Source organism: Heloderma suspectum, chromosome 6 (genome assembly GCF_057233095.1).
Source record: "Heloderma suspectum isolate Gila_16-S chromosome 6, 16-S_ref, whole genome shotgun sequence".
Lineage (NCBI taxonomy): Eukaryota > Metazoa > Chordata > Lepidosauria > Squamata > Helodermatidae > Heloderma > Heloderma suspectum.
This window is the reverse complement of record NC_139463.1, coordinates 8,984,334-9,003,228: the sequence shown is the minus strand read 5'-3', so window position 1 is coordinate 9,003,228 and position 18,895 is coordinate 8,984,334. Positions and strand designations below refer to the sequence as shown.

Genomic DNA, 18,895 nt, shown 5'->3' with positions numbered 1-18,895 from the left:
AGATGGATACCTTACCTGATGGTATCAAAAGCCACTGAGAGGTCCAAAGAATCAACAGGGTTGTACTCCTCTTGTCCCTCTCCCGACAAAGGTCATCCCACAGGGCAACCAAGGCAGTTTCCATTCCAAAACCAGGCCTGAAGCCCGACTGAAATGGGTCTAGATAATCTGTTTCACTCAAGAGTGCCTGGAGTTGTCCTGCAACCACTCACTCAAATACCTTGCCCAGGAAGGGAATATCAGCCACTGGCCTATAGTTGTCAACATCTTCCGGGTCCAGGTTAGGCTTTTTCAGGAGTGGCCTGATTACTGATTCTTTTAAAGAGGCCGGCATCACTCTCTCTCTCAGGGCGGAATTTACAACCTCCTGGATCCAGCCAGATAACCCTTCCTCACTCGATGTGATATGCCATGAACAACAAGGGTCGAGTTCTGTTAGGAATTTAAAGCTGGAAGCATGGACTGCTACTAATTTACATCTGTGTAGTAACATTTATAAACTGATGCCAAAATATTTTAAAAACAGCAAGTTGCCCAATGGTGCAACAGATAAAAAAAGGTTAGAAATACAAATATGATGCAGAGGGAAGTGGCACAAAAGATCAAGTCACCAGTACAGGGACAACATCCTTGGGCCCTAGTTTTCATGCTTCACCAGGAGATAGGCTACCCTAGGGCTGGCACACAAATGACTATGAGGGATTCGTTGCCCTGAGTCCTAGATCCTAGACTGAGAGGGCCCTCTTAGTATCTACCTAAACATTTCAATTAAGAAACAATGCTCTTTACTGCTGGAAAGGGATGTCAGTGGCAGCAACCAGGTTCCTACCCACTCCCTTTCATGGCATATTGCCCCTACAGGTTTGAGTCATTCTAGCCACAAAATAGATTCTAACATGTTTTGAAAGGTTCAGTTATTCCCCTCAGTTCTTTAGGAGAGGCCAGGATTGCTTTTCTCTGCCCAGCAATTGGGTGTGTGCCAGAAAACCCAGGTTTGAAAAACATGGCACTCCTTTCCCAGACTGCCAATGAAGATCCATGAATCAAACTACTTCACAGCACTGTGTTGAATCCTCAAACCTCCTGGCTAAACATAGTATGCAGACAAACACCAGAGGCATTTAAAGGTGGGCAGAACAATGGGAAGAATACATCTAGCAGCAATAACCTCAGTGACTGAAATTGGAGTAGAAAAACTCATGGAAGACAGGGACAAGCCCTGAGCTGGTTAGACTGGGGACAGGTGGGTTCAAATTCCTGATTATCCAGGAAGCTCACTGGTTAGCCTTGGTGAAATCAATCTAACCCATTTCATAGGATTTGCTTTGAGCGTGCGGCCACCTGGAGCTCTTCGGATAAAAGGTAGGACAGAAATGGGATAAAAATACGTAAAAAGCAGCAGCATTTAAGGAAGGTGTCAAGTGACAGAGGATGCCACAACCTCCACAATTGTGTCAAACCAGGTGAAGATAGTGGGGGAGATTACTTTATCTGTATGTCTCCTCATTTTGTCAGGAACTACAGATAGGAAGCTTCACTCTCCAGAGACAGGACACTGGCCTAGACAAACCTCACGGATCCACTGACGTGTTGCTTCAAGTGAAGTGCTCACCTCAGCTGTGTCACTATTTGTCTGCGAGCTGTCACCAAAACTGTAGTCTCCTTTGTTCAGCCCTTCTCCCCTCTCAGCTTCTACCTCATTTATCTGCAAAGACTCCATCACAGATTTAGAAGACAAAACTCCGTCCTGAAAACAGACAAAGCTGGGTAAGAAACAGCAAGCATCCCATATTGTAGTGCTTTAACAATAACAATATTGAGTTGTATCATGCTACATACAATTCTACAGGTCCCTACTGAGATAACTATTTGCAAAAATTATCTCATTCTCTAATTTAAGGAATACAAAACAGCCTGCACAAAAGGGTCAGAGCCAAGGCATCTGCGTATAAGCTATGTGTATCCCCTTAACTGACTCTCTTAATGAAAAGTGACTCAGCAATATCTCATTACAAGGCTTTCATTTTTCTATATAATGCTCCCCCCCACCATCAATCATCAGCTTCTGTGGGCTCTATTAGAAATGAGACCAAGCTGTTACTTCTGCATCCTTTAATTTACTGCATTTGGAGGGCTGTGTGGGCTTGTGCAAACTGGCACAGACACAGCTGGCAACAGCTTGCTCCCACACAACATTCCCAACTAGAATAGTCTGATCAGGACTGCACACAAAAATATGGTAAGTACAAAAAAAGGGCCACAGTTGTAAAAATCCGGTAAGAAATTAGCGAACAAGCACACAACTGTAAATGGGTCAGGTAATACTAGTATAATGTTGTAACAATATGAAAACACACAATGAACGTAGTGGGTATTAGTGATCTATTTAAAATAGGATTGTTGTTGGAACAATATAATTATACGTATGAAAACAATGTGAATACAACTGTACATATATTGGAAGATAGCAGAAGCATCTGTATTACAGGTATACACATTTTAATTATAGCTTGTTCAAAGGATCTTAAAGTCCAGCCAAAAAGTCTTTACAGGAATCCGGTTTAATCCTGTTTCGCATATGAGTTGCTTCTTCAGATAAATAATAACTGTAAAATTATTAAGATATTAAGATCTATAGTCATATATATATGCACACATATGCACATACACACACACATTATTATTTTTATATTCACATTAGTTGTCAGTTATCATAATATGTACATGTACAAAAACAATATATGTACAATTGTATTAACATTGTTTTCATACGTATAATTATATTGTTCCAACAACAATCCTATTTTAAATAGATCACTAATACCCACTACGTTCATTGTGTGTTTTCATATTGTTACAACATTATACTAGTATTATCTGACCCATTTATAGTTGTGTGCTTGTTTGCTAATTTCTGATCAGGACTGCAAACATTCCCATTACCTGCGTGGAGCCTGTTGCTTTGGACAGCTGTTCCTGCAGCTGAGGGATGTGCTTCTTGGCTTCCTGGATCTCTTTGAGCAGTCGGGGAGAAGGAGCACGACTGTAATCTTCTTGCAAGGACTGAGAGGATTTAAATATTTAGAGACTCAATCACAATGATGGTCCCTTAGCTACATTTCTGGACTAAACTTCACACAACCCCATATATTAAGCCAGTGTTTATATTACCATTAGGAGCCTCGTGTGGCACAGAGTGGTAGGTGGCAGTATTGCAACCGAAACTCTCCCCACGACCTGAGTTCGATCCCAGCGGAAGCTGGGTCCCAAGTAGCCAGCTCAGGTCGACTCAGCCTTCCATCCTTCCGAGGTCGGTAAAATGAGTACCCAGCTTGCTGGGGGAAAGGTAGTCACGACGGGGGAAGGCAATGGCAAACCACCCCGCTACAGTCTGCCATGAAAACGCCAGCGTAAGCAGCGTCCCTCTAGGGGTCAGTAATGACCAAGTGCTTGCACAGGAGGAACCTTTCCTTTCCTTTATTACCATTAAAACCACTATTACACTGGCAGCCAGTGCAGTGGAGAGCACTGGGCATATACTTGGCAGGCAAAAAGGTCTGAAAGTCTTTGGAATGCCCTGGGCCTTGTGAAAATAAATGGATTAAATTGGTAAAGTGTTCTGTTATATACAAAAAATGTGTTTATTGGGAATAAACGTTGATGCAAAAATGAGCCAAGTTCATGCAGTGGCTAGGCTAAGGAGGTGATACGCCTCCCACATCTGAAAGTAAATGAACTTGAAACTAATCCTCAAAAGGATGGAGGTGTACAACTGTTCTTAGATGAGGTTGCACTACCCCTGAAAGACCAAGTGCGCAGTCTGGGAGTCCTCCTAGACTCTAACCTAACTGGGGAAGCCCAGGTGGCTGCAATGTCCAGGAGTGCTTTTTACCAGCTTAGGCTGGTACGCCAACTGCAGCCCTACCTGGAGAGGACAAACCCTGCCTCAGTAATCCACGCAGTAGTCACATCCAGGCTGGACTACTGTAAAGTGCTATACGTGGGGCTGCCTTTGAAGACAGTTCAGAAACTCAAGCTTGTGCAGAATGCGGCTGCCTGAGTATTGGTGCGGGCGAGCCGAATCGATCACATAATGCCTATACTGCATCAGCTGCACTGGTTACCAGTGCGTTTCCGAACCTAATTCACAGTGCTGGTTTTGACCTTTAAAGCCTTAAATGGTTTGGGACCAAGTTACCTGAAGGACAACCTTCACCCATATCAGCCTGCCCGCACTTTAAGATCAGAAAGAGAGGCCCTTCTCATTTGCTCACCCGTGAGAGCAGTCAGGTGGGTGATCACACGTGAGAGGGCCTTCTCTGCAGTGGCCCCACATCTTTGGAAAAAGCTGCTATCAGAGGCCCACCATGCTCTGTCACTGCAGACTTTTAAGAAGGCCTTGAAAACATATTATTTTACCTTGGCCTTCTCATGATATGACTGCTATTGTTGCTGGTACTGCTGTCAACTTTGTTGTTGCTTTTATTGTTTTTATCACTTTTAAGATTTTAACAGTTTTTATGTATTTTATTGGAGAGCTTCTGCCCTGAAGGGCAGCCAAGAAAGCTTTTAAGTAAGATTTTAAGTAAGTAAGTAAGTAAGTAAGTAAAAGCAAACTGCAGTCATTCATTTCCAGATGTTTAGTGACTGTTCCTCTAAGATAACAGGGAAATGGCAGCTTGAGAAACATTTAATGCAAATGTGGAGCTTTCCAATATATAGCCACTCTGACAATTCTTAGCAGTGTTTTCCTTGTACAGAGATATCTGACATATCCAACTCTCCACGTTACACAGAAGCCCTAGTGATGAGCAAGGCCTGGGACACAGGAGTGTTAAGCCAGGGTAAATGGCAACTCTGGGAGGTAGCAGCTCCTTTCCGATTTTCTTCTTCCAGAAAATTCCCCTTCAGTACCTGCAACCGCTCCTGCTCTTTCTGCAGCATCTTCCTCAAAATCTCCACTTTCTGGCTGTGAACAATATTATTTTCCTCCTGATAAGAAAAGGGATGGCCGACTTTTACTTAATAAGGAAAGTTTGGTTGTTCTTCAACAGATTTCTCTACAGTGTCTTCTAAATCGGTCAAAGTGTGTTAAAAAGCATTCTACGTTATCCATACCCAAACAGTTTTGTATTTGCAACAACACATACACTGACAATTTTATTTATTAGAAGTCATCTGTTTATTGAACTGTCATTTCCATGTGATGCTATCTCCCTGCATTTTAACAGGAAATCAAATTTATGGCTGATATACAATGGGCTGGATACAATGCTATTCAAAGGAGCAGCAGATCAGCTCACAACTGCAGTGCTCCCACAGTGTCATCCCAGCCCAGCTGGCTCCTCATACTTTCATATAAATATAATGTCTGAGTTCTGTAGAGATTCACCTAGGAGAACTGTGTACCATTACAGAGTACCACTGAGTGAAACATTTCAGGATGTATGACCTGATCACCTATAAACCAGGATAAAGAGCATTTTCCTATCATACAATCTAACCCATTTTTCCCCAAAGCCCTTTAAATCTTACCCCCATCAGCACAGGGCTGGTAATTCTCTCTGTGGTTCCAGATGCTCCAGGTGAATGAGGAGATGTCATGATGGGGGACATATGCCCAAATGCTGCTGGATCCACCTCAGAATCAGCCAGTGGAATCTGGGGCGACCCAGGTGGGCGCCCTTGTACAGTAAGCGCTACATAGGAACCCGCTGCAGCAAAAGGACAAAATCACACACATTGTTGGTTATATGAATAGACAGGATTGGTCAGAAAACCAGCTCCTCACAATGTAAAATTGTCAGGGTTACTAACTAAGAGAAAGCATGGTAAGGAAGCAAAAAACAACCACCCTTTTGTTATTAACTATCAGCAAAAGATTTCTGAAATGTGATGCCTGTCAAGTATTTTGGATATTGCATTCCATATATTTGCAATAGAAGAGGAGGAGGCAGCAGCAGTACTTTTCCGTTTGAAGGAATCGGCAAAAAGCTTATGATATCTCAGGAATAGACCTAAGTGCCTGTACCTCCTCAATGATGATTTCAAACTACAAAAATACCTGTCATTTTGCACACTGGTTGGGCATCAAAGGCAGCACTATTTCAAATGTATCAGGCACCCAACTCATATCTAATTGTTGCACTGGAATGCTAAACAATGTCCACAGGAGCAATGTACGCACAAGGTTGTCCTGGGCCAAACTGTTCCTTTTCAAAAAATCTTCAGCTATAATGTAAGCGCATCAGGACAGGTAGTAAGGGCATTAAACAGAGCCTTATCATGGACTGAATAATGAAGACAACAGGAAGAATCAAGTGTGAAGGGCTGGCAGATAAGCAACTTTTTCTCCTACTTTTGTTAACAAATGAGCAGTGGAAGTTGCACATCAGTCAGAACAGGCTTAACTTTCCCCCAGATCCTGAGGGTGTTCAAAATCATGTCACATTCCAGAAATGCACCCCAAGGACTTCCGACTGGTAATAGATCAATACCATGGCTAAAATCCAGTGACTAACTGCCTCCTGGCTGCATCAGGACAGTTTGACCTCCATCAGTCATCCCACACTTATTTCAAGGACTCTATGGAGAATAAACACAGTTCTCACAGAGTTTACTCACACTTTATCAGCTTCACCACCTCCAAATGGTTTGAATGTGTTACAAGAGTCCCATTCACCTACGAAAAGATAACTCTGTCAATTTTGGTTTTCGACTTTAAAAGTCTCCTATGCCAAGAAGCTTAAGCTGATTTCGCTTCCTCCATGCCTTTAACAAGAAATCTGTTCCATTATCATGTTAGACAAGAATGCTCTGAAAGATTTACAGGGTAGGCAACTTGGTGCCCTCCAGATGTTTTGAACTACAATTCCCATCAGCTGCAACCAGCATGTCAAATGGTCAAGAATTATAGGAGTTGTAGTCCAAAACATCTGGAGGGCATCAGGTTGTCTACCCTGATCTAACCAAACCTGCAATAGATTTTCTTCACAGGGATCAAACACTCAGTATAACTACAGTGAAAACCTTTGCAGTCATGTGTTATTTTACAACCAAATTGCATGGTGGTGGCTCTAAAGACTATTTGAGAAAGCGAAATGAATTCGACTGTACAGATATGCCACAGCTCTGCCTTCCTACATGCACACTTGCTTGCGCACACACGCGCACTATATTTAAAGGCCTTTTAGCGGATGTAAAATTGAAACCTTGTGTAATTTACATCAGCTTACAAAGCAAGGTTATGAAACTAGAGTGCTTTCCATGAAAAAAAAAAAGCAAGCATCTGGCAACAGACACCTCTTGCATACTGCCAATTCTAAATATAGGAAAATACATAGTGCCTCAAATGTTCCTGTGAGGCAGGTTTGGGCAAAACACTGATGTAGTGATGGGGACCACTGAAGCATTCCTGTCTCTCTCCAACAGTGATTTACTTTTCCAACACCAAGTGTTCCTACCTTAATGATTCGGTCACCAGTTTGAACCCCAGCCCGCATGGCTGCTCCATCTAAAGGGAAGAACCAGCCATTTAGAATTCAGTACATTGTTTCCAGCATTTTTCTCCTCTGGTGCCCAAGCAAAATCACCTTTCTTTTCAGGTTATGCAAGAGCCACATTCTATAAAGAGTGTGTGCAATATACCATTGTCGTGAGGTATCCACACAGCACATGTGGACTCTGGACTCACATGCACAAGCTACTGCAGACCATGCCAGTCTCTCACTTCTCCCAGTCCATCTACATCACAGACAAGAAACTGCAAGACCAGCATGGACCACAAAGTCAACATTGCTGGATTCCATAAAAAGACAAAAGGACACTCTTTGACTGGGTTTGGATGTCACACTAACCCACAATAGGTTAATTAAGCCATGATGGCTTAATTAACCCATTGTGGGTTATTGTGTCATCTGGTGGGAGGTTTTTTTTTTAACCCACGGTGGCTTATTTGGCCAAAATAACCAACTCTGATAACCCATGGTCTGCAGAGTGGGTTATTTAAGCCAACATGGGTTACTGTGTCATCTGGCAGTCACCATGGGTTATTTTGGCCAGCTACAAAGCTGAGTGGGAAGAGCAGTCAAAACCACTGCCGGTCTGCTCTTCACTGGCTTAGCACTTAGGAGCATGTTAAAGTGACCAAGCCAGTGGGGGGGGGGGGGGAGATGAACAGGATTGGGACCAAACCTCATACCCAGCCTCCCTTTCTCAGGAGGCACCCAGAACATCATCAAAACCCAGCACGCTGACACTAACAGCAGCGAAAATCCCAGGTGCACCAAAAATGGGCAGATTTAATGGCTTGGAGATTTGCAGGATTGGGACCAAACCTCATAGCCAGCCTCCCCTACTCAGGAGGCACCCAAATGCATCATCAAAACCCAGCACTCTGACAGCAGCAGAAATCCAAAGTGGCTAGAAACCTTGGGGGGTTGCGAGATCCAGACAAAACTTCATACACAGCCTCCCCCAGTGAGGAGGCACCTGATCCACCATCAAAATCCAGTGCAATCACTCATCAAGCAGTGAAAATCCTGAGTAGGGGAGGCTGGCTAGAAGGTTTGGTGCCGATCTTGAAAACCCCGATGGTGTTATAAGCATCTCCCCCTTTGTGCTGCACCTGGGATTTTCACTCCCCTGAGGTAATTGCGCAGGGTTTTGAGAGTGGATCGGGTGCCTCCAGTCTAGGAGAGGCTATGTGTGGAATTCAGTCCTGATCCTGCAATCCCCCCAGGTTTTATAACCACATCCCCCTTTTTTGCTGCACTCTGGTGAGCAAACTGCACTCTGTTGATGCTTGGTGAGCAATCACGCCAGGTTTTGATGGTGGATTCGGTGCCTCCTGACCAGGGAAGGCGGTGTATGAAGTTTTGTTCAGATCCAGGAAACATCCAGCACTTTAGAGGTGAAATAGCACCGCTGCTCAGGGAGGAGGACTGAAGCAGGACACAGGTGGGGGCAAGTCAAATTACATGCAGTAGCTTAATAAGCTACTCACAGTAGCTTATTGGCCTGGTTGTGTGGCAAGGCCTTGTGGACTTTTTAAAAAATAAGCTCCTGTGAGTTATGACTCACAGTCATACTCTGAGGACTCTACTGTGAGTAGATAACCCACCATGGGTTACCGTGACATCCAAACGTGGCTTGTGTCTACTTACCATGTTTCTAGTTTGGGGCTAGCACACTAAGGCTGCAATCCTGTAACCACTTCCCTGAAATTAAGCTCCACTTAAAACAATGAGACTTACTTTTGAATAGTTACATATAGGATTGCACTGTAAATGTGTAATGTGGGAGGTTGCTAGGCAGATACATCAAGATTCTTCCTTCTGCCTTGCAGAAGTGAGATCTCTGCAAACTACCATTTCAAGACTCTGCAGAGTCTACAGTGTAGACTATAAGATTCTAGGAAATTAATGTGATTTGACATTGCAACTAAACCTGCAAAGTATTATAAAAATAACAAACTTCCTCCATAGCACAGATAATGAATCACTTCTATCAATTCAATATTTGGAATTGCACAATTCTCCCTCTATCCAATCTTCTTTCTTTGCTAGCATAGTTGGGGCCACTTCATAAGAGATTTATATACTTGAATATGATGCCCAAATACAAAACTGCATGATAAATGTACAGCACATGCTTTTTTATGCTTCCCATTTTAAAGTCAATATTACACGCTTCCTATCCGACATATTAATTTGTACTTGGATACTGTACCTCGAGCACAAAAAGTGTAATATGAACTGGCCCTTAGTGTCATTTTACACATTTTAACTTTAGGAAGTACACATCAGATTGTGTGGCCCACTTGTACAGCTATAACATACAATAAAATGATTGTGTTCATTTCACCAGACATACGCTGCAGAAATATGCTTCTAAGAGTGAAGACTAATGGCAACTCTCTGCAGCATATTTTTAGATTACAATACATATAAAACAAACATATTTATGCCTCACACTTTACAATACACACTAAATATGCCCGCTAAACATGTGCCTGCTAAAACTGAGACACATGAAATGGCCCTGAACAAGCCTATTTACCTTCTTTGACGGACTGCACAAAGACTGGATTGTCTCCACTGACTGTCAACCCAAATCCATTTTCATCCCGCTGGATAATAACACAACGTTGAACAAGACCTGCACAGCAAAAGGGGGAAAAGGCAAAGGGACACAGGTATAGGTAGCAGACCAGAACCTCATCTTGGTAAAAGATAATCACAGCCTACAGAATGGAATCTCTGTGCAAACTGAAGCAGAGGGTGGAAATGGGGAGAGAAGAGAACTAACAACAGGGGAACAGGCCAGAAGAAAGGAAATTACTATAGCAGGTTGGTCATGCTTACAACACTGGTCATATGACACAGAGATATAGCAAAGGGAGGCAGATTGTTGTGGTACATCAGCCACATTTTAATCTAACAGAACCTTGAAAGAATAGAGGTATTAAATCATTCTGCACAGATGTCTACATAGCACCTACATTTACTACAGAACTACTGTTTTTGATATAGAACATAGAGATTTATCATAAAACATCCCTCTCCACTCTGTGCACAGACCTACCATCCTCAGGTTTGTATGTTTCAAGGACAGCTTCTCACTATCAGGGAAATGACCAGGAATAAGCTAGCAGAATGGTTGAGGAATGGAAGGTGATCACATTCTCTACATATTCTGACTGGCTGAACAAACCACACACCAAAAAGGTACCTTTTCCAAACAGGAATAATTTGGCAAAGTATTACAGTACATCAATCTATCAAATTAACCTTGTAAATAAGACCACAAAAGCTACTAACCTGCATATTTTAAACTACACTGTGTTTCCATGCCGGTTGCAGGGGAATAGACTTCCCCTCCTCTGTGGCCAGCATGGAAATACAAGCTACTAGCCCCTCAGCAGGCTAGTTTAAAAACTGCCTTCTACCAAATGGCTGGCAGAGGTGAGCCAGAGTGATCCATCTCTCCTCCACCAGTCCATTCACTCAACTTCAAGAAATTTCTAGTCACCTAAGACCAGGCAAAATGTTAAACGCAAGGCTGTATTAAATACTACCTTTTACACACATGCATTCTGTAGGCACACATATTTAATCTTTCTGGACATATATCTGTAGTTTACTGTAAAACTTTAGTCACAGTGGATGCAATCCATCTCTTTCAAAATCAATGAGTTATATCACAGGCTTCACTCAGAAGGGGACTGCACCTACCAATAACAAGTAATGTCAGGACTTTGCTTTGTATAAAACACTTTATTTTTCCTTCCTGGTCTCTTTGAAATATCATTGTCACAAAGTGTATTATCCCTTTGATATTTGTTGCTTTTCTTTTAAGTGTTGGTGTACATTAAGAAGCTGCCATATAACCAAGACTCACAATTGGTCCAGCTATTTACTGGGAGGAACATTTCTTTTAACATGAAAGAACTGGGTTGTTTCAGATAATTGGCCAACTAGCTTGAAGCACGAATCATGTAACAATAAAGCACAATAAAGGCATCCATTTAAACTTCACTGGCTGCATTTCTATCAATTCAGCCAGCTATTTATAGAACAGCACCTGTGATAGGTGAAACAACTTCTAATTAATTCATGCTGTGAGCAAAAACAAAGCTCAACCCAATGCAGCAGCAACATCTCATCAGTGCTGCAGCGTTCTGGACATATCACATTAGCAATAGCTCATACATTCCCTGTAGAACTCAAGCAATATAGGTTTTTTTCCAGTGTCATGCAGCAATTTGATGAAATATGTACAAGACTTGCTTCACACATTAGAGTACTGTCATTGCCCCAAGAAGCAAACTATATAGATTCCTTGCTGCACATTTGTGAAGTGCTCCCATGAGTTCTGATCCAATTTTAACTGTGGTGGTTAAAATTAGATCAAAAGCTGCCCAAGACAGAACTGAAGGAGAGTGGCATCCCTCATTTATGACAAAAAATAACAACAACCCTGCTCTCATTTCCTCACGTCCAATGCTTTCACGTGAGTAAACATCTCTAAGCCTTGCTACAAAATACAATGCTGACGGCTAGAACGAAAGGAAGGGGACAAGCACTATTTTTTAAAAACCCAGTTTATTTTAAACTTCCCTGACAGACTGTTGGGGTTCATGGGTAAGACTTTAGCTAATCTTCCTAGCAAAACCCTTCCTGATTTCAATTTGCAATATTCTCATAAAAGAGATTAGACAGCTTGATTTCCTGTGAATGCTTGTTCTAATTCCTCTCCCAGAATTGTCATTGATCAGATATTTTTCTACAGAGTACTTCTTTGCTTAAGGCACCTAGTACAAAATTCACAGATAGCATTTCAGAGCACTTCAGAAGATGTACATAAAGTGAAAAAAAAACACAAGATATCATTCAAGTCTCCAGTTCATAGGCATTGTGCATTCAGTGCTGCTGTTAAAGCTGTCAAGTCATATTATTGTTATGGAAGCAAACCAACTGGGAGTTTCCAATAGTGCTTTTTCCCCCTTGTTGTACTTACTACATACAGTAAGGATGTAGGAAGGCCTAAAGCAGGTGAAAAGGGCCAGCACAAAATATACTGCCCCTCTTAGCCTGCACTTGGACTAAGGAAAGAATTGGAATTTTTAAAGTTAGGCAAAGAAATGTATCATAGGACTAGAAACCTCATATTTTGTCTTCAAAGAATCTAATAGGATGCAAAAATTAGCAAAAATGCCATGGAGCTTAATAAAGAAAGTGATGGGGGTGAAGGATGGGGTTCAATGAAGTCAGCCTCAATCCCAAAATTATTTGCCACTAACCTGAGGTCACTAAGCCTTCCTGTCAAATTAACTACAATTTTTGTAAGGAACCTGATTTCAGTATTCCTTCGTAGAACCATTTAAATACCTGAAATGAAAAAGGTCTTTAGAAATAGACCATGGTAATAGTCTCCAAAAGATGCAGACTCAAAATAAAGGGATTGCATTGTGTGTTAGAGCTCTTCCTTCACAACATAAAAGAAAATGTTTCATCTTTATTGGATAAACATACACCTGAGAAGGAGGCAGGCAGTATCTATGAAGAAAGAATGGAAAACTGATCTTGTAATTTCCAGGATCGTAAAACGGCATTCCCTGCCTACTTTCCATCTGCTTTCATAAGCAACCAAGGACTTTCTACTTGTTTCTCATGCAAAACAGGAATTTCAACGGCACTCTCCTCAAAAAGGCAACTGCCACACCTCTAATCGCTTTTGCCACTTCAAGGTATTTCCTCCCTAAAGTCCAAAAGCAAGCAAAAAGACTGCAGTCATCAGCAATATAAAGCACAGCATTATCTACTTGCAGGCTCTTAAATAGCTTGTCCCATCCAAAGCAAATATTGCAAACTTTTCCATGCAGATTTCAGCACCAGTCAGATAAGGGGGAGGGGCGAGAGAGCCAGCAAAGCAAAAGACCAGTGGAAAGGAAGGAGGAATGGAACCCTCATAGCTCAATCCTAACTGTAGACAGAGCTTCAGCAGGAAGTCTGAGAGGAAGCAAAAAGGCTGGCGTTAGGAAGTCATGTTTCATTACACATACATGAAAAGCCAGGGCACAGTACAGGCAGAGGAAACAAACTATAGATAAATTCCAACAGGCACACAACACTTTTCCTGTAATCAAGACAGATTAGTTACTTCACAGGAAACTTTATGGCATTGGGATTTCCCAGCAGCAGACTAGGGAAGAGTTTCTACCACTAGCACTTAGAGCAATATTCAAGACAACTAGCACTGCATTTTTTTTTTAAATGCTAAATATGTGACCTTCTTTCTGTATATAGCAGAAGGATATGCAAATAATTGCCGGGCGGGGGGGATCCTTTCCTTAAATGGGATTCCAGTCCAATAAAATCAGTTCCTCTGTTCCAAAGAGAGAGCGTTCATTTCCTCAGAGAGATAGGTATGCTACCCTTTAGGGGGTTTCTGCAGCCATAACTCTAGTTGCTACTTAACTCTCTTTAGGAACTTTTCATCTTGAAAATGTTCCTAACCCTGGAAACCTTGCACATGCCTTGTTCTTAATAGGTAATAAGAGCATTCTATCAAGATTTGGAAGATTCAGTACCAGTTAAGTGTCCATTGCACCCTACAGTGAGGATGATTCTGTGACAGAGAGCTATTAGTTCTCAAGCCAGTACAGAATTCATAACAAGGTCAGACCCTCTTCCCTTTCATCCTGTGCTTTACTAGGGAATGCATGAGATTTCTTCCAAAATGCACTGAAACGTAGGAAGTGCAAGAATAAAGCTAGGGTGATCTAGTTTTGAAAAGAATTCAGGTGCTTAAAAAAAAGTAACTCAGTGACCTGGTTTGCACATCATGCTAAGCCACAATGGGTTGTCACCGTCGGTGGCTGCAGGGTGGCTTTGCGTGACATCTAAACCCAGCCCGGCTTTTCTGTCTTGAGTTATTTCTCACAAACAAGCCACCCTGAGAACCCATGGCTTGTAGTAGGGTTGTTTAGTGTGGCTTGTCCTGACATCCAAACCTCGGGAACAACTTCAGAGTGGGTTGTTTAATATGGCAAGAGCAGCAAAAAATCCTGCCAGCCACTACTTGCAATCTTTCTAGTGCTGTCGCCACCGTCTACTCTCTTCCTCTGTTGTCAGTGTTTGCCCCTTCTCTGATACTGTGTTGACACTTGACAATGTGCCTTTCACGTTGGCAGCCCTTTTTAAAATTATTTTTTTCAGTCCTTAAAAATTACACAAATGAGTTTGATTCCCCCCCCCCCCGCTTCAGTCTTGCACAACTGTGCACATTCACAAGGCTGCAGCAAGGCATATTTTCCTATTTTATTCACATGCTTCATTGATTGTTGAATTGGCAAAGCAGAAATAAGCTCCACATACTCCTGCAGTAATTACACCCACAGCAAAAGCTCCCATCTTGTTCAACTGCTGCTTTCAGAGTTTGCTGTCAAGGGAAGTGCCGAAGTTGAGGAGGAATTTGACAGCTGGCATTTCAACATGTTATGAGGGGAAATTTGGCAAGTGGCATTTCTAGATGCGTAGAGGGCATATCAATCTGCTTAGGTAATGTACTAGCTACTGTCATACTGATACAACGCAAGAATGTAAACTGTGGTTGTGCGAATATGTGCACTTGCAAATGACTGAAGAAAAAAAATACCAATCCCACTGGCACAAATTTTAAGGTTTGAAAAATAATAAAAATGCTGATCCCATTTGCACAAATTTGAAGAACTGAAAAAGTATTGCCACCATTAAAATTGCTCAGAAAAGGGATAGCAATTAGAGGGGGCAGGGGTTTTCCCTCCATAGGGAATACAAGGCTCTGAGATTTTGCACTCTGCAACTTGTAGATTTGATAGATATGTAGCAATCGGGGGAGGGGGGGAGCTGTTGGGAATACGAGGTTCTGAGAGGGGTTGTGCCGCAAAGGCAGCTGGGATACATGCTGGGAGTGGGCGGGAGGACTGAAGGGGGAAAGAAGCCTGCACACCTGATAGTCTGTCGGTAGTAACACGGGTTGTTCAGTGAACGACCAACCCGTGGTAGCTTATTTTCAGGGTGGCTTAGCATGACGTGCGAACTCGCCCAGTATAGCAAGTGACTATAATTGGTCCAAGGTTAGACTATCATTAGAAAGTTCTGTGCAAACCTAGCCTAACAAGCTTAAGAAGCTTATGGAGCCAAAACAAAATAGGTATCTGTCCTATAGCACATTCTGTCTTTCTTGAAAAAGAATGATTTATGGTTTTGGAAAAAATCCAGGGAAAGCATTACAACTTTAGGTTTACCAACCATAGGTTTCACAAAACAAATAGCTGCAGGCCAGAAATTCCGGGAAGCTATCTTACCAGATGTAAGCACAGAGCATGCCCTTATGAAATTCATTGGTTTAATATTTACAACTACAAAGCCACCCAATACTGTGCTACACAGTTCTATGCTATTAGTTTTTCATCTTACATACAGTAAGGACAGATCCCTATGGAAAATTCAGCAAGTGATGCCAAGGAGTGAGAAAGTGAAATTACTGTGTCACTTCCAACACATCTGCATCAGTACTAAAATCTGTAGGATCCATATCCACTGATCTAGGTATTAGCTGTTGCTGATTCCTCAAAACATTCCAGCCCAAAGAAAGGTTTCTTATTAGAGGATGGGAGACAATACAGAAGACCTCCAATATTTGCTACACGTTGGTTAGTACCCATCAGCAAGCTTGCACATTTAAGCCACATTAAAAGCTCAGTCCTTTCCCCTGCTGCAGAGTAATCCATGTGTGGCAGGTAAAGGGCAGAGGCCTTGGGCACACAGAACAACTTCACAGAGCACACTGAAGAAAGGCACAAGGCTGCAGCAGCTGCTTCAGCTTACCATATGTCTCCGATCTACTCTCCTCTGAGCTATACTTTGTCTTCCTGGAGGAGCTATCTGCACGAAAGCAGGAGAAAAGGAGAAAAAGATATAGGAAATATGGAGACCAACATGGAAAAAATTCATAAAAAACAGAATGATTTGTATAATTGGGTTAATTCGTGCAAAACACAAACAAGGTATGAGCAAATACAGAGGTGATAACATTTGAAATCAGAATGTGAATACCAGAGGTTTGAACTATGCAGGTAGCACCACACTGTAAGGTTCTAGTAAGGAAGAAAAAGATACCATAATCAAGTCCCCTCTTTTCTACACCAAATAGTGAACTGGAGAAGATGTTCTATGTATGATCAACATGCAGACCCTACTCTGTAAAGCACCATGTAGACTGACACTGCTCTATGAAATGAGCTCCCAGCCACAGTGGGGAATGGCAGCAAGTCTTGAACCTAGTTGTTGGGGAAAGATTTGTTTTCCAGCCCTGCTACCCAATTATCCCCAGAGAAGCTAAAGATCACATGATGTTTCATGACTGTCCTGAACAGACTGCCATCATTATGTAAGATACAAAGGTCAAAGGATCCTGAACACTCAGAATACTGTAGTTACACATTAACATGCTGGGCTTCCACAAATGATAATATGACTACTTATTAATTGCTCTAACTGCTCCCACTTAATAGATCTGCACCTTTAAAAATGTATTTATTTGGCACAGTAAGGAACTACTGTCCACTTTTATGTAACCAGCCCATCCCACTTCTAAGGGTGAAGGCAGGTAAACACTTTTCATTCACCCCTCATAACCAAACTATGAGGCAAGTATTCTTTCCATTTTATAGATGGGGAAATGAAACATTACACAGCACAGATCATGGCTGAGTCTCTAAACTTCAAGCCCAATAAGCTACCCCAAGGGTTTCACCTAGCAAGTATTAACAAAAGGGGTGGTATAACCATCTAGTCCAATCACAGTAATTTGGCCCTCCTCCATAATTATGCAACTCTGCATATCACATTCTGCAGCCTTCATAGTCAGCTCTCACCTGTTGCATGATCTTGGAGAATAATAGACTAAACAGCAGCACAAACAAAAAGCAACACACTACATGGGGCCAAGAGGCTCACCCGCAAGCCAGTCACACAGTTAGGAGCACACAGCAGTCACTGGGTTAGTAGGTTGGGGTGGGTAGAACCTTCACATGCAGACTAATTTCCAAGACAGCGTTAGACTCTGAATGCAACACAGATGGTCTACAAGTATAGGGAAAAAGAAAGAAAGTGAAGATCTGTGTCCAGTTAAAGTTTAAAAAAATACAAAATGCTTGAGTGCAATTTCACTCAGAAGACTGAAAAGGACGTTCTTCAGCTCACAAAGCCATGTACGGTTTAACATATGCTCCACAGACAAGGCTATGCTTAGGTAAAAACAACACTTTAATCTAACCAAGTATCCTGCTACTGTCAGCAGTAGATACTAAGAAGGAAATGGAAGAGAAGGCCCACCCCAAAGGGCTTCCCAAACAGTGGTGTTTGAACAATCTTGTAGCAAAAAATAGCTACAGCACAAATTACAGGAAAAAAAGAGAAAGGTTGATACAACTTTGTGCAGGATTTTGCACAACAAATCCCTCAGCAGCTCCTCATTTGCACTGTGCCACCTGTGCTGACTGCTAGTCATTTATCTGTTCCTTAGCATAGTGGAAATATGCACACATGCCAGCATAATCCCCATGCACCTTGCAGTTGTCAGGTATGCCAGCATAACAGAAGACCACACTTCCTTTAGATAATTATTTCCTTTAGATACAAAAGATACCTGATCGGATCTCTCAATGTTTCCAAAAAGCAGCCATAGGAGACTCCAACTCTGAGTGGAACATCAGTGCTGGGGGAGGCCCATCCCACAGTGCCACTGCTCCAATCAAAAATGCAGCCACAGGAGATTATCATCAAATCAAAACAGAATGCTGGGCGATTCAAACATGCAGCACATGTAAACTTGGACCTATGGCTTCAAGTCGCCCCTTCCACCAGGAGATATGTGCTCTACCCATTTCATTAAATACAAATTCAGTAAAAACATCCAGTAAATGTTTTAAGCCTACCTTATCTTTCTAAGCAGGCTTAAAACAAAGAACAAAAACACTAACTACACAAGTCCAGATATACACAATAGAAGGGCACAACTGTGAAGAACACTGTGCAACTCCACTTGTGAAAAAGAGGTATGTAAAAATATTATACAATCAATATGAAAAAGAAAGCCAGAAACAGCTTTTGAATGTAACATCAGTGAAAAGGGTTAGCAAATTAAAAAAATGCTATACACTGTTTGCTGTGGGCGGCTATAAGCATTCTACCTGTAGGGTCAAAGTCGTGGGCACTGATGCAACGCTCAACTTTCTGCTTCTTGTCTGCTGGAGACTCTCTGCTCAGAATGCTGCCATGCCTAAGCCAAACAAAAAGAACCATAGATTGAATAATCACAATACCAACAAGACATAAGGGCCTAAAAA

General features: G+C 42.0%; 1 protein-coding gene across 1 annotated transcript in view; it reads right to left on the bottom strand.

The window, feature by feature from the left end:
* The window catches only part of ARHGEF12 (Rho guanine nucleotide exchange factor 12), a gene marked incomplete at its 5' end in the record, with an annotated part of 107,647 nt that overhangs the window by 46,018 nt on the left and 42,734 nt on the right, over nt 1-18,895 (bottom strand). The window contains 9 exons of the mRNA XM_084803584.1: nt 1,613-1,747; nt 2,944-3,063; nt 4,915-4,992; nt 5,536-5,714; nt 6,625-6,682; nt 7,464-7,513; nt 10,060-10,158; nt 16,374-16,430; nt 18,740-18,828. Coding sequence (XP_084659710.1) covers nt 1,613-1,747; nt 2,944-3,063; nt 4,915-4,992; nt 5,536-5,714; nt 6,625-6,682; nt 7,464-7,513; nt 10,060-10,158; nt 16,374-16,430; nt 18,740-18,828 — 865 coding nt within the window. The remainder of the gene's footprint in view (nt 1-1,612; nt 1,748-2,943; nt 3,064-4,914; nt 4,993-5,535; nt 5,715-6,624; nt 6,683-7,463; nt 7,514-10,059; nt 10,159-16,373; nt 16,431-18,739; nt 18,829-18,895) is intronic.